This window comes from Accipiter gentilis, chromosome 12 (genome assembly GCF_929443795.1).
Source record: "Accipiter gentilis chromosome 12, bAccGen1.1, whole genome shotgun sequence".
In the NCBI taxonomy this organism is placed as follows: domain Eukaryota; kingdom Metazoa; phylum Chordata; class Aves; order Accipitriformes; family Accipitridae; genus Astur; species Astur gentilis.
Genome location: NC_064891.1, coordinates 35,862,270 through 35,878,499, shown reverse-complemented (window position 1 = coordinate 35,878,499; position 16,230 = coordinate 35,862,270). Strand labels below are relative to the sequence as shown.

General features: G+C 39.2%; 1 protein-coding gene across 2 annotated transcripts; it reads right to left on the bottom strand.

Annotated features, from left to right (window-relative positions):
* Positions 1-11,285: 11,285 nt before the first annotated feature.
* LOC126044932 (interleukin-8-like) lies at positions 11,286-14,679 on the bottom strand. 2 transcript variants are annotated; one of them, XM_049815347.1, is made up of 4 exons: positions 14,501-14,679; positions 13,598-13,733; positions 12,733-12,816; positions 11,286-12,144 (listed from the first exon to the last, which is right to left on the bottom strand). In XM_049815347.1, exons 1-4 carry the CDS (start codon positions 14,661-14,663, stop codon positions 12,114-12,116), a joined length of 414 nt encoding a protein of 137 aa, XP_049671304.1. In that variant the 5' UTR covers positions 14,664-14,679; the 3' UTR covers positions 11,286-12,113. The 2 variants fall into 2 exon arrangements, with proteins under 2 accessions (XP_049671304.1, XP_049671305.1); XM_049815348.1 differs by having other exon boundaries at positions 11,286-12,816; positions 14,501-14,678.
* Positions 14,680-16,230: the final 1,551 nt, after the last annotated feature.

The following is a 16,230-nucleotide window of genomic DNA, read 5'->3' as shown; positions in this document are numbered from 1 at the left end:
ATGCAAGTTTCATTGTTTGAAAATAAATATTCCATAGACACAGATCATCCAAGGTACTTCGATATCTACTTCCTATCTACATAAGGGGGCTAAGTGTCTTGACAGACTTTGGACAGTGAATCAAAAGTGAGCTACTGGATCTGTTCAGCAGTGTAGCCTAACACTGTGAAAAAGGTTCCCACCTTCCAAGTATGGATGCTGGAGCCACATGTCAGGCTACTCCTGAGGTAGTGCAGTTTTCAGTCTGATATGTTAGTATGAGATGCTTCATTTCTGGTTTACGGTAATACAATGGGCTGTCACGAATTCCTAATGCAGAAGGAAAATAACCCTTCTATAGCTGTGTAGATAGCTGCAGACAATAGGAGCCTCAGGAGTAGGAGAAATATCCACTTGTACAAAAAAGTAGTGGATGGCTATTATGAAGTCAGTGTATCATGGTCTTTTTGCCCAACAAGGACCTGGAGTTGCCGTATTTCCTCTAAGAGTGTGTGACACAATGCAAGAGAGCTGAGAAGAAGCAGAGCTGCCCCTTGATATCTGTCCTCAACAAATTACTGTGAGATGGTGTGAAACCAAAGAGATGAAGGGGAAATTGCTGACTTGTAAACAAGCTGCTGGTTATCAGGCTGGTCAGTCAGAAATGCCTATGCCTGGGATAGACACATACCTGGGGAGAGCCCAGGAAGATATTTTTGTTGTGTTTTGGGGTGGAGCAGTCTCTGAACAGATCAGCGGTAAACAAACAGTGCTGGCTGTCTTGGGTTTTCACTTTTTCAGTTACATCTTAGCCTAGGCAACAGAAAAGCAAGAAGTCATTAATTATAGCACACACATGATATGCAAACATCTACGGGTATCCTTGGACACAAGCTTTTGTCTGTATACTACCAACAGGTAAGGGAGTAGATGCACTGGGCTTGTACTTGACACAGCTTCTCTACAGTGAATGCAGCAGTGATGCTGAGCAGGATGAGAGAGAGTACAAATTAGGTGCCTCGAGGAAGCGATGGTGCTGAGGGAGGTGGCAGTTCTCTTTGGCTTTTGTAATCATTGCAATAACATAGCGCTGCTCGGAGAAAGGAAAGTGTCCCTGGGGAATAAAAAAATGACTCAGATGCACCAGCATGTCATGACCACCTAGGAACCGCTCATTACTCTGTACTTACAAGACCTGTGAACTCAGAACAAAGCTTGAAAAAGCACTCCCAGATACCTGACACAGTAGCAGTGCTGAAGTATAAAGGAGGGACAAAAAAGAGAAAGAAAAATCCTACTGATAATGAGGGTCGTGCTCCTTTTCAGCTCTGTGAATCTGTGAAAGGCAGGACATGTGGCACATGAATTGAAAAGGACTTGCACACTGTCTCCAGAATGCTTCGAGCATTCAAAGCAGGAGGAAGGCAGGGTGCTTTTGAGAACCAGAACCACCACATTTACCATAAAAACATCAGCCATAAGTATACATGCAATATACCAAATGACCAATAGCACAGGTTAGAATTGAATGGAACAGTGCAGCTGACTGCATTGACTATATATGCTCTGCTCATTATGCTTAGGGTGTTTACTCAATAATGTCTCCGTTTCCTTGAGCAAATACATGGCTCAGATTCTGTGGTTTCCCCAGAAATGGGGTGGGGTTCAAATACCTGCTATTTCTAAACCTTTTGTTTGCTGTTCCACAGGAAAGAAATCTGTACTGTGGTAGAATCTATATTTCTGTTTCTGTTTCTTTCAAAGCCAGTTACTGTAGGGTGCTATGGGTTGAAAGTCTTTGGCCTCATAGAAACATACAGGATGCCTTGTAAGGAGTCTAGAATCTGTTAATATATGGCTATCAGGAGTAAAAATAGAATAAAGCTAAATGTAAAGGTATAAGGGTTGCATAAAGCCTTTGCATTGGCCGGTACCAGTTCAGATCATCGCAGGGCACCATCGTGCCCCAAACTCAAGGTATTAATGCTGTAGTTAAATACTATAGCTCAAATCCTGTTCTCACTCCACTCTACTTATAAATGTGGACAACCTAGTGTCTTGCCATTATGTGATGAAACCAGAGCGCTACGATCCTAGGCCACTGTTTAACAGTTGGTAGCAATGGTCTTTGTATTGGTTTGAATGGTCCCCATCCTGCTAGAGATATTCACTCCTAGCCTTGATTCCCTCTTGTTGATTACACCAACACAGGTGTTCATAGAATGGACAAGTCAAGAGAAAAGAGCTAACTCTTATTTTGTGCCACATTATTGTTCAGTTACCAGGTCTTAATTGTGATGCATCATGCAGCCTGCATGTTAGGCATCTGAAGGGTTGGAAGAAATGAGGAAATGTGGAGATTAGATAGGAGAAGAAGGGGGATAGCAACTTCTTCTGAAGGCAGCAGTGATGTAAAAAAATATTTTTAAATCTCACTCAGAAAGAAATGCCCTGGTGTGGAGCTGCACAGGCACTTCACCACACAGAAGAGCTGAGGCTGGCCAGAAAGAGGAGGTTAGATGAACAGAAGAGATTAGTGTGTTTGTAGGTTAGATGAACAGAAGAGATTAGTGTGTTTGTTGATGCTATCCTTCTTACCCAAAAAAGCCTCAATGATCTTGAATGCTTATGTGAGGGTGGTGAAGAAAAGGTAAATGACCTCCTAATGTAGCAGGGGCAAAGCAGCTTTTTTTGCTTTTTTTGAGCGAATGAGGAACACTGTATATTGTGGCCTATCTTGGGGATCTGGTATGGTTTACAGGCTGTTTTGGGTGGGAATCAGAACCATCCTACAGTGCAGTGGTTGAAATCAGTTGGAACTGAGCATGCGCCTTGATTAAGGTCGGTTGCCCTTTAAGTGCTGGGGAAAAAGTTCTCCCAAATATGTATCTGCATCTTTAATATCAGGGGGCAACTGTATTGGAATTTGATGGCATTATAGTAAATTCCGATTCATGGTGACTTAGCTGAACTGAAGAATATCTGTTGTCTTAAGCTGTCAGAGACCCTAAAGATTAATGTAAAACAGGAAAGAATTCTTGTAGGCAAACATGTTTTCTCACTCAGATCAAATAGTTAGCATTCAGAAATATTCAGAATGTGGCCATTTAATTTACAGCCTTTCTTAAAAGTAGAAAATGCAGGATTTCCAACACTGCAGCTCAGAGGACGTTTTTGATTGCAGGGTCACAAAGTACACTTTGTATCAGTCATATCTGATTGTTGATACGGTGAAAGGAAGCAAACTGAGTCAGTGAATCACATTGTTTTAGAGACTAAGCCTGTGTGCTTAAAAGCAATCACTATAGTTCCACAGAAGAACATTGCTGGGCTTGAGATTCCCATCAGTGAGACTGAAATGTTGATCTGAAACTACTTCTTGCATTTTCTTATAGATGGAAGTGTTTGTCAGCAACAGGTAGAATTCATAGCTCTTAAGAACTAGAGTAACAATTTGCTAGCAGCTGGACATGTGAATTGGTGTGAGAGGTTTTTTGTTGTGTCCCTATAGATAAAGGGGCAGTCCGTAAAAGCCTCAGCTGAGGCCAGTGCTGGAGTTAGTGGTGCTATTCTGTCATGCCCATAGTGCTTGGGGTGAAATTGGATTAATATCACAGGAACTAATTTTGCTCACTTTTGAGCGTTTCCAGAAATTTTGACCAAATGCTATTACGTGTATTGTACCTTATCTGATTTCTTGACACTTAATAATAGTTCTATTTGACTGGACAATAACCTTTAAATATTTTGTTATCTAAGAAAGCCTCACTAAGCAGCTACTATCAGGTACTAGTACTAGAAGTAATCCTAAACAAATCTGATTCAGGCAGGTCACCTAGTTCTTGAGTCTGCAACATGACTTTTAAATTTTCTTCATAAATCACTTTGGATTCTGATGTAGACCAGAAAATGTAGGAATGGCCATTGAGGATCAGAGTGAAGTTCCATCAAAGTTGGTATTTTATTCTGTTCCTGAGCAAGGGGTGCCTTAGAGAAGAGCAGATACCTTGGAAAAGAGGAAAATAAGAGGACAAGCATTTGGGGCTACTTGTCCAGAATTTTAGAGCAGGTGTTTTCTGACCTGGGTGACATTTCTGTGCATCTACGTGTCCTTGGTGGATTTTCTTCTGTGTTCGTTGAATCTTGTCTTCAGTCTCTGTACACTTTTGAAATACACAAAATTCTTTGGCAAGAAGTTCCCCAGGTCAAGTATTTGTTGCATGAAGAATCACCTATTATTGTTTGTCTGAACTTTGCTTCCATTAGCTTTATATGATGGCCCTAGTTCTTGTATTAGAAGAATATTCTCATATTGACAAAACTCGAATAAAGGATTGCCTCTGATCCTTGTTCTAAACTGCCTAAATATTAAAAAAATCTAAAGGTTTGTTTTCAAGCACCTTCAACATGATATAACCACAATTTATAGTTAGTTATATCATATTAAATATGCACTAATGCTTTTCCAAATATTTATTTGTTATGGCTTTGAAGCTTGTTTATAGATGCTCCCTCCATTTGAACAATCCTTTTTCATACAGAATAATTGTTATATTGGAAAAACAAATACAAACCAAATTCTGTGGCTTTGCCATACAAAAATCAAGAAAAATGAATATGGCATGAAAGAAAATATTATTTGAGTCAGAATGAGGTCAGACAAAGTAGAAAATAGGACACAAATAATTTTCTAATGTGAGTGGACTGTTTCTCTAAATATATGCCAGGAGTTCAGAGTAAGTACTGAGCAGGATAGGTAGATTTCTCCGTGAGTGTAGACTGTTGAAACTGAAAATAATTTTTCAGGTTTCTTGTCATTGCCTATGCATACAAACACACACTTGGATTTTAACAGGTAGGTCACTGGGTATTTTTGGAAGGTTATTCTGGTTGTAGTCATAAGGACTGGAAAAATTTGCTCACTTTCAGACACAGCTCCTGATATCAGGAAGAGCCAGGGCAGCAGCAATGCCATTCATGATTAGATAAGGGATTAGATAAGAGATAAGCAGGCGTTGCTTGTTGCAGAGCATTACGGGCATCTGGGGAGTGTAATTCATCCTCTTTCTACATTGCGCCCTCAGAATTTGTTTCATGTTCAGTGGTTGGTTATGTCATAAAAAAATCCTAAATGTTGCAAAAGGTAATATTTTCCTGTGAGTAGCATGTGACTGTGGACTGTAGCGAACTTGCTGTTTACACTAGAAACCTTGCTAAGGACAGAGATGTAACCAGACATAAGATAGGCACAAATTTATAGAAAAAAATCCATTTACGTTGTATCAGCAGCGTAGTTTCATTTACTGGTTTCTGTAGATCAGTTTCTTGGGCACTGTATTTCCATATCTTTTCTTGCCATTTTGTATTCTCAGCACATTAACAGTTAACATGTTTTAAGACTTCACTTTTTTGCTTTTGTGGAACATGTAGGTTTAGTAGAAATGGGAGAATTATGTTTCAAACCCAGTGTTGTAGATTTGAACATAAAGACAATTTCTACTTTTTCTTTCCACCTATGAGAAAAAACAACTACAGCGGGCCACTTAGTTTTCGAGCACATTGCAAGGGAAGAGTGGCCTGCTTAAACCGAGAAATAAGTCCTCTCTGTTTTCCCCTTTCTGATCAAGAGTAATTTCTTGTCCGCCCAGGAGATTTGAATGACCATAAGCATCTCCGATGGCTCTGTTTGCAAATAGATTTTGGGTGTTCTTTTTAAAACTGCTTAAGGATTTAGATACCTTGTTGTCCCAATGACTTTTGGGTTTTTTTAGTTTTAATTCACATAAGTTTTGTGTAGTTTCAGTTAGTGGAAAAACCCAAGGTGAAAATCAGTGGAGGCTGAAGTCTGAAGTGCTGTACACTCTGAGGAAGATTTCACCCTGGATGCCTCTGTATGGGAAGGAATATTGCAAAGTTCTGTCCCATGTCCAAGACTGGGTGGTGGCAGGTGATGTTTTAAGTTCTGGTCTTTGGTCTTTTCCTGTGCTTGGTATATAATACTTCTCCTTTACTTCTGTGAAAGCCTGACTAAAGGGAGAACATAATACAGTCATCTGTTGTTTGTACACTCATTAATTATCTCCCATTGTAGCAGGTGGCAGTGCTTTCCTGAGTACCGGTAAATAGGTACTGGCTTTCAGTTAGAAGACCTTTCCTTTTGACCTTTTGACTATTAATTGTTTCCTTGATGCTTATGCTTTGCCCCCACACAGTGGTTCATCCTCCTGCAGTCTTATTCCTTCTAGAAGTTCTGCATCATGTAAAAAGAAACACATGTGATCCAGGCTTTCACTAGCGTGTCCAGTCTTACTGCTTATGAAATCTGCCACTGAATGCTTTAGTATTCAGCTAATGGGGCAAGAATGTCTTCTGTTAGTGCTTTGGTGTTATTGATGCTTCATAGCCATAAACAGAGCTTTCTTCAATTGAATGGAAGGGGACAAAGTTTGTTTTCATAAAATGTATATGCTCCTTCTTATTTGGATTTTTAAAAGTCACTACAAAGTGAGACAAAAAGTCCTTTCAAAAGTTAGCAGTAAACACTGCTGAAGATTGCTATAGTTTGAATATACACTAGCAGAACTCTAAGAGAGATGGTAGTCTAGAGGACAGGCAAATGTGTGCCTCATATATGTGTCCTACACTTCATACAATGGTAAAGAAGGAAAGAATACACTGCAAATTGTGTAAAAAAAAAAAAAAGTTTACATTTCTCGTATTTAAGGTTTGTCTTCCTGTCATCCACCTAAGTTTTAGTTTCTCTTAAGTCATTCATTATTTCCTGGAGGGAAATTCTCCCTGGCACCACCCGATTCCTTTAATTTGCCAAGCCTCCTGTGATAAGAAGGCAGTAGAAGTGAGATGAAATAGTTAAGAGAGTAGTTTCAGTAGCAGAGGCTTGAGCACAAACCTGAAGGCCAAGCACCCCTCAGCCTCTATTACAGGGAGCATCCTCAAGTCAATCCCCTGAAATTCTGGGCTTGCATCCCCTGTGGAGCAAAGGCAGCCTTCTAATCTTGTTTGTCCCCTCAAGGTAATCTGAAAAGGCTGTCAGAGACACAAGCATAATTCAGAGGGCAGACGGGTAAGCAGGAGCCCAGGGGCTTGGCGTTTTTCTTTCTTAAGCCTGGGAATGCTAGTAGTTCATTCAAGAACCTCTCAGCATGTTCACATTCATAGCAAAACAAAACTGTCAAAAAAGAACAGTATGAATCCAAGAACCATAAATATGGTCATTGCCCTGACTTGGTGCCAGACAAAAAGATGAAATGTGTATCCATGTTTCAGATATGAGAGAAGGCTCCCTTCCCCGTGATACCCTTATGTAATAAAAAGGTCGACAAATGTGATTCATAGAAACATTTACAGAGGAGGTCCCTAAAGGTAAATAGAAGAGGTATTTCAAGCTTTTACAATTTTATTGACATTTTGGTTTTAGCATGGACAGTTGAATTCTGATTCTCTTGTCTGCTTGCAATCTTGAAAAAAATATGGCCTCAAAAAAAGAGGAGTAAAAGAAGAATTGTCAGTATTTTGAAGTCTCATTTTTTCTGTGTATGCATGTAATATGTATCTTTTATTAAAGAGCCAGTCTGAGAGAGTGGACTTACTCATTTGGTCCTTTTATGAGTTATGGAGCTTTCATTATTCTGGAAAATTGTTGCAAGGAAAAGGTAGAAATCATTGATCTCAGGACCTCAGTGTGAGTGTTGCTTCAGTGCTTAGTTTTGGCATTCTGGCATTTTGTATTAGCTGAGTCAGAAAAAGCTGCTTAGCTCTCCTGTTTCCACTGTCTTCTCAAAAACTGAAGACTCATTTGGAGGTAAGGTGATTAACTGGGTCCAAATGTGCTCTCAAAACAAGCTACTTGTCTAATAACCTCTTATTTCCACAGATTTTTATAAGGTCTATATATATGAAAAATTGCTATCTGCAAAAGCAAAAGAATATTAGATTTTCCCCAGTTTACCTATATTCTGGTAAGGAATAGGAGAAATTGATAGACTGATACTGGAGTTGCCAATGTGCCCTTTGGAGGGAAAAGTCTTATTTCACATATCTGCTGGAGTCATTGGCTGAGTCCGTGGAGATACAGGCAAGTGGGATCTGGTCAACCTAGTACAACCTTTTTTTTTTTTTTTTTTTTTCAAAAAATGTGATCATGTTCCTTGTGAATTTTAACTTTCATGGAATAAGATAGTTGGACCTGTCAGAGGTTGGTAATTGTTTAAAATAAATATATTTGTAATGATGCAAAATTATTGAGCATTGCTATGTTGAAATCAGCCTGCAGAAAGTTGTAGAACAATGTCACAATGTTACCTGTTTCATGAAAGGGCAGATGAAACTTATTATCAGTGAGCCTAGTTATACCTATAACCTAACTGTATATGCACAGAAGGAATTGTAAATTAGCTATTGTCACTGAGGAAGTAGATCTGGGGTCACAGGTCTGATGTTTTTGTAGAACTGTGTACAATGTCTTATGGCAGTCAAAAAGGCACCTATAGTTTTTGGAAGCATTTAGAAAGGAATTATGGGAAAAAAAGAAGATAAAATATGAGAAAATCGTATTGCTTTCAACGTGTTATGTTGAAAGCAACCAGATGTGTGTACTTCCACAGTGTGTGATTAAACAGTAGAAGTCATTGTCACAGGATGCTGAGCTGGGTTTGAAGAAAATGCTTTGTAAGTACTGTAGATACGCAGCTGTAATAGTACAGAGTTTGCACTTGAACTCTTGCTCAGCATTAGATCTGACTAAAGGAAAACAGTTTATTCCTTTCACATTTTCCGAATTGCACTTAGATTCTCAGCCTACCTCCCAGATTCTTACACACATAGTATCTTCCTCTGTAGCAATCCACAGAAATTGTGAAGTCGTCTGTGCGCTGACTGGCTCTAATAGTTATTATTAAAAATAATTAACTGCAGATAATATTAAAAATAAGTTTTCACGATGGTTTTCAACAACAGAGATCTCAGGTTTATATTTTAGGTGGCAAAATTCTTGTTTCACTTTTGCACACAGAAACAAAATGTCTCTGTGCTGGCCCAGAAGTTTCCATGGCAGTCTGAATAATTTACAAAGGATCCATTTCCTGTGGAGTCGCTCCTAATAGCCTGTTATAAACAAAAATAAATACAATGCTTGGAACAAGTCTGCAATATCAAGCCAGTGCTATGTGTAATTTTCCTGGGATTTTCCCATGTTATGTGATAACAACATAAGAAATGCAATAATTTCCAGAATGGGAAGGAATCCATAAGCAAAAGCAAGTAAATGTTACCTGATACATAACCAGGATGTTTGTATTAGTCAATATTGAGGACAGAGAGAGAAGTGGAGGACAGCAAGCCAGTGTTTGTATTCTCTGTTCTCCTAAGGAAGAGTTAAAAGTATTTTTCAGGGACTTTCCAGGATTCCTTTCAATGACTTCCTTTATGGTTTGGAGCATGTATACATTAGAGAGAAATATACTTTTGGTATTATAAGAACAGTAACATTGAAACTTGAGGGAACAAATTACAGTTTGTGATTGAAAAGGCTGTTGATACAAGAGCAGAACTACAGCAACCAGGCATGGGAGAGGGAGTTTGAGGATAAGGAAATGACACGAGGTTGTTGCTTGGTTGATTGGTTGTTGCTACTGTCCTCTTGCCTCCAAACTGAAATTGTTGATGAAAGAAGGAAGTGAATGTGGTTTGGAAGGAAGGTGAAGTAAGGGACCAAGAAAATAGCTGAGGACAGAAAGGACATGTAAACATCTCTGCTACATTTAATTGTGAGGAGGAGGGCAGTAGAAAAATGAATGGAAGGCGGTGAATACACAAGGCAGCTGTAACATGCAGTGGCCTTCTGACAGGGTTGTAGAAATACAATTTAGATGCTAAATGAAGTGGCTGTGGGGAGCAGAAGCTTACATGAGATTTGGAAAAGGAGAGATGGAGAAGAACATGTAGTTAGCTGCAGTGAAATTTCAGGGTCCTTCCTTTCATTGTGGTGCAAATGTCCTGACTCTTACTCACTGCCTGGTCAGCTTCTGGGTATGTTGCACAGACATGCACGTACACACACAAAGACACTAATTAAATAGTCTCCATGTTTTCAAAGGGTGCAGTTTTCTCTTATGGCTTCTGTATGGCCTGGTAACTGGCGGGTGACAGGGGACATTGTTCAGAGTTCAAGTGGCTGAACACATCAAACTGGTGCTGAAATAATGTGGGTCGAGGAGAGGACTGACGTCAGTCTTACTGCAAAAGGTCTTCAAGAAGAAGCAAGCCAAAGACAGCTCTCTCATTTTGTGACAGCCAAGTTAGCTGGCAAAAATCCTTCTTCTGTTTTAAGACTATCTAGATCGTAGGTAAAAGTGAAATCAAAGTGTGCATACCTCAAATAAACAAGTACATACTAGTTTAAAGCAATAGGCTTTAAACCTATTCCCCCTCTCTCTTATTCTCAGTTTCGTTCCTGAAGATGCCCCACATGTTACTGGCTTTCATTTGGCTGCCGTTGCACTTTGAGCTGATGATTTCAGGGAATTGTTAAGCATGGATGTTTTAAACTACTGTCTTACAAACTGAACTGGGAGTCCTGTGGGAAGACTCATTACAGCCATGAGGGCTATGCTCTCCAACAGTCCCCATGGGACAGGAGATGGGGTGGTAACAATATGAAGCATCCCAGATTTATCTGCCAGAATCCTTCCTCGGTGTTCATATGCAGTATGAGTGCTTCTCTCCCAAAGGGCCTGAGCATTGGTACCTGTGCTTGCTGGGGAGGAATAGCCAGGCCTTTTAAAAGAGGCAGGCATTTGTACTCAGCATTCTTCATATCAGGGATCAGAATAGGAAGCAGTTGTTACACGAGGGCAAATGCTTGATATTGGGCTACCCAAAGTAAAGGTTACAAATTCCCATTTTGATATTCAAATAGTGGCCCTTTGATGTAGTAACGATTTACAACTCTGGAGCCGATCTGGACACTGGCAGTGTTTAGGCATCTGAGGGTAAAATTCTCTTGTCTGCAACGTACGTGAATAAGGAGCCTTGCCCTACAGTGTACCAGTCCGCAAGTACTGGGAATAGCTTGAAGAGAGGAGAGTGAGCATTTTACCCTACCCTAAGAGTTTGTTATTGCATTCAGTAATGTCGGGTTACCTAACAGCGTGAGTTACAGTACCATGTACTAGAAATTTTCATTTCAATTCCAGAAGTCAGGCTGAGGTGGCAAAAATCAAGCAGACTGTTTCCAAATAAAGCAAATGAAAATGTAAAATAACAAACAGATAACAAACAGATTTTTTTGAAAAAAACTCCCACATTTAATAATACATTGTTAGAAATAATTACAGTGTCACAAGCAAATTCTCTGTATGTGAGATGTAGTTTTTTCCATTTCCATTAGCTGATTGTGTAGCTAATTAGACATACAACCAAGTCCTTCTACAGAGCAATGAGATTGTGAATATTTCTTATGAAATGAATAGCAGGAATGGAAAATCCAGTGGAAATGAAATAAATTATCATTTTCTCTCTTATATAGAAACTACTCGATAAATATATTTATAAATACCACGGAAATCACAATAAATAAATAAATACCAAACACACTATCATACAGATTCTGTAGGCTAGATTTTTAAAGTTAGAAATCACAGTTCACAGTCTAGCCACAGTCTGACTGTGGTTCAGGAAACTGTTGTTGACACAACATACTAGTTTCACTCCAGGGGAGCAGGAGGAATTATCAATTTGCTGGTGTAATAGCAAAATAGTAAGGCTTAGCGTAAATAAGCTGTGCTCTAAGTGCATTGCACTTAACTAGTTGAGTTTGGCTGAAGTGGCTGCCACGGGTTCTTCATTTCCTGTAGCAAACCACTTTAACTATTTGTTAAATGTTCATTTGTCAATGAACAGTGTGTCCCACAGACAACACTGACCAGTTTGAAAGACTTTCTTAAATAGATGAAGTTAAATAAATAAATAAATAAATAAATAAAACCCATAATTAACATAATAACACTGATGCAGGAGGTGGAAGATGGTGCACTGCCTAAATGATGCTTTTCCCAAATGTTTGTCTCAGCAGAGGAGCTGGAGCAGTTCCCAGATTTTTTCTGTCCTCGTTTTTCTTAGAGTGGTGAGTCAGAATTGAATTGAGCTCTGTTAAGAGGTGAGGGAAGAGGATAGTTTAAAAGGAGGTTCAAGAACAGTTATCATTGCTTAGCATTACACAAACAGTTAAGGATGAGTGGTCTGTTTCCAACTCTATGTGCTATCTTGAGGCATAGAGAGAATAAAGTTGAGTTTCAAAAGCAATTAATGAAATCCCAGTGTGTGCATATCTGTTGCCCAGCTAGGAAACTTCTGCAGCATGAGTTTCTGCATTTACTTGCATCAAGAAACTCATTAACTCAGAAATATAAATTATTAACATATGCTACTGTAAGTAAGGGAAAGATGAATTTTTTTAAAGCCTTGTTTTTCAAAGGAAGACAAACACTTCTGTGTTAGTTTCACTCCAGACGGAGTTGCCGGTACTCGAAGGCTTAATAGTGTCGTATCAGCTTGAACAAAGACCTTGCAGCAGTCAGAAAGACTAAGGCTAATTCTGTAATTAAGCAGCAAGTTTCCTTGTTCTTTAAATCTGATTAAGAGAAAATGGAAGGTATCACTAAGAAATCCTACAAGCTGGCTTTTTGGGGGAGGTTTACCACGCAACTGCCCAAATTGACAGGGAATGGGACTTACTTGGCCAAAATTGCCTTTACGATCAGCTGTACCCAGGGAGCAGTGGGCTCCAAGCACACCTCTCTGCCGTCCTTCAGAGTAGCTCTGCAAAACAGGGAATAAAGAAAAGTCAGGAAACTACTACATGGATTTGTTTTACTCACTGAATGTAATGCTGCGGTTTTAGATTAGTTAGTATAAATTCATCCCAACTGCTCTAAGTTAGACTTGGCCATTTTGTTATATGTGTTCCACAACTGAGGAGACTAAAACCGTCCAGACATTGTCTGAGTCTGTGTGCCTGCTCTCAAAGCAGTCACACACTCCCAAAAGTCTTTCTCAATATATGTGGGTGCTTTGTTTGAATTTGTTTACATTAGTAAAGCTTTCTTACACAACGATTGAAACCTCCAGTGGTGAAAATGTGTTTCAGCACTATAAGGATTTCAACATTTTAGTCCCTCCTCCACACTATTCCAGGTAACAATAGTTTCACTGTTTCCCTAAATCTGCTTGTGGGAGCTTATTTGTCTCTCTGAGACTGATGCAGGCTGTTTTCATGGAAGTTTTGCCTGCAGGGTTTAAACTATGTTATTACCTCATGTATTAAGAACTGGCCAGCCCTTGAAATTCATGTTCTTCCACCAGAATTATTTAATATGTCGCATGACAAAAAAATAATGATCAGTTCAGGAATACGTAAGGTCATAGAGATGATGAAAAACATGGTGTACTACTTAAAACCATCTCTCAAAAGAATAACCATCTACATAACTACATCATGTCAGCCTGCTGTCGTACTTGTCATGAAGTGTAAAAGCCCCTGCAGCCACAGCAGCGTCAGAGCATAGGTGAAGAAGAGGGAGGTTCTTGCAGAGCTACTTACATGACTTCAACGTTCTTGCAGTGGGGGCCGCTCTGTGTCAGCTTCACATCTTGAATGGATTTAGGAGGGATGAACTTTGAATGCGTGGCTATGCACTGGCACCGCAGCTCAGTTCCCATCCTTGCCAGGGTCATACCTGTGAGCAGAAAAGGAAGATCGTGGTTTGAGAGGCATCACTGTATCAGACGTAAAGCACGACTGCTCTATTTTAACAACATTCTCAATTAAAATACTGCATTTGTCCAAGCTGCCTAAATCCTCACGGTATAAAGATCAGTTGCTTCTTTGTTTCAGTGGAGCTGATGCCCAAGTACATTTAAAACTAAATTAACACATCTTTTAAAAATAAAACCACATATTTTGAGGTTACTTGTACTGACTACACTGTACAGTTAATTGCATTGGTTTAGTATCTGGATCGACAAACTGGCAACTCTGCAGAAGTTAGAGCCCTAGATTTTTTTTTCATTAATTGGAGGCCTGTCCATGCTTCTATGTTCATACTGCTTATTCTCCATTCCCAGCTGTATATTACTTGCTTAAGGCAGTATGATCATTAAGTAACAAATATGAGATCATAAACTGTTCTTTGTGTGAGAAGGGAGAGAAACGTTCAAACACTTCAGAAGAAGAGCCTGTCTCTGGCTGCATATACTTCAAGTGAAACATAGAAATAAAGCAAATTTAAGTTGCATCCTTAAAATTTTTCCCACATGATGTCAGTAACTCTTCAGTACAAGGGCTACATGGTAGATTTCGGACTGAAGAGAAGTTGCTGAAAATCTCTCAAAAGAAACTAATTTGCTGAAACAAATCTAAAGCTACCTCTCTGCAAGGACAAGCATCTTGGTAGATGCCTAGACAATACTACAGCCATGGGGATCTTGGGAGGGATTTACTTACCCTGAGACATAGCTGCTGAAATCAGGAAAAGAGCCAGGACAGTCACAAGTTTGCTGTTCATGATTAGACAGGAGCTTTTCGCTAGATTGTTTAGTTCTGGTCCTGTGGAGCAGTGACCTCTCTTGTCCCGGAGGATTGCTGATGCCTGATCTGGGCGATCCATCTCGCTTATATACCGTTTTGTGCCCAGCATGTGTGCTCTGCTAGCATGTAGATTGCGTTAGAGGAATTTCCCAGATGCAGTAAAAATGAGTCACATGACTGTTGTGAAACTCCTTCCTAGATGACGAGGAATTATTCTGCTGAGAATGATATAATGTATTAATATATTAAAATATGTTAATAATAGCCATGCATTCCAGTTTCTTTTGTAGACTTTTGTAAGTTTTGTGCTTTTTCTAATGCATACCCTTATTTAGTAATACGACTTTATGATGGTTTCAGTTATGTTTATGTTGTAAATTTCATTAGTTTCTTCAGGGAGATAACTGTTCTTCATAGGGATGCCAGATATATATTTGAGATACGTAATTTCTTATCTCTGTTTACGGTGATAGCTTCTACTTATCTGATTTTAAGCCTCTGGAGTGGAAATCAGGCAGTGCTGAAATCACTGAAAAGTTTTTTCACTGGGGTCAGGATTTTACCTCAGCATTATTTTGATGTTAATGGTTTTAATTTGTTGTTTTTTTCTTTTTTTCTGTTCAAGTGGCACCTTACAAAGTAAATTCATCTCTAATACTATCTGTTTGGTAAAGGAATTGAGGGTGCAGTATTCAAAGCTTCCTGTGGGAAGCAGATATTAAATTCTGAATGGCTTTGAAAACCATGCCTGCGTTTTTCATGTCACATGTGTTAATGAATGATAAACAGAGGAGGCTTTGTATGCAAACAAAACAGCATGACCTGCTGAACACAACTGCTTTTGTTTCCTTTGTAAGTCTAGCTATTTTCGCTAAGTCTTTTCTGTAATCTTTTTCAGTGACCTTAACCCTAGGTCTTAGCAAAGGGAAATAACATTAAGTATTATGGCAGTGCTATAGACATTTCTGTTGAAGAACCTTCTGGCATGAATGCTGAGTGTTTATTTGCCGTGGCTGGTAGAGAGATTACCTTGCGAGGGAGACAATTTCAGGGGAAGACTTGGGCTCAAATGCAGATCTGTTGCTTAAATGAAGATTTGGTTTTTTAACCCATCTGGAGTGCATGTGATTAGGAAAAGCCATTCTGTTTCAGTGCTGTAAAAACGTCGTCCTTTTGACCATGATGACTTTTGCTGCTTGTCATCTCCAGCCTCAAAGTTTCACGTTTTTGTGATCTGTGGATTTATAGAGGTACTTCTCCCCAACTCTGAGGAGTTCTTAAAAACCCTATTACCTTTAGCATGTAAAGCATTGTGATTTATTTATAGTAATAATTTAATAGTTTGCCCATAATTTGTTACAGTTTACTGTGTACCATTTATCATTAACTTATTTGATAAAAGGAACTTTGTGATGGTAATTCATCTGTTTCCCATCACTATGTCAGCTGGCTCAAGAAAAGGTGCCACTGAATTTGTCTCTCCTACCTCTTACTGAGTATTGAGTCAACAAAAGATACCGATTCAGACTCCTAATGGTGCTTCTCCTTAGCCGTATGTCTTAGAGAACTTTACTGAAAAATACACTTAGTTCTCTGAAGGCGTGAAAAAAGGAGAGGATTTTACCAGCTACTGAAGGTTATGTTTT

Excerpts from the sequence above, each read along its gene's own strand:
- LOC126044932 (XM_049815347.1), bottom strand. The coding sequence starts at position 14,663 with ATGGATCGCCCAGATCAGGCATCAGCAATCCTCCGGGACAAGAGAGGT. Across the intron at positions 12,817-13,597 it reads TGCAAGAACGTTGAAGTCAT|AGCTACTCTGAAGGACGGCA; the intron begins GTAAGTAGCTCT and ends CCTGTTTTGCAG. Across the intron at positions 12,145-12,732 it reads GTAAAGGCAATTTTGGCCAA|AGCTCAATTCAATTCTGACT; the intron begins GTAAGTCCCATT and ends ACCTCTTAACAG.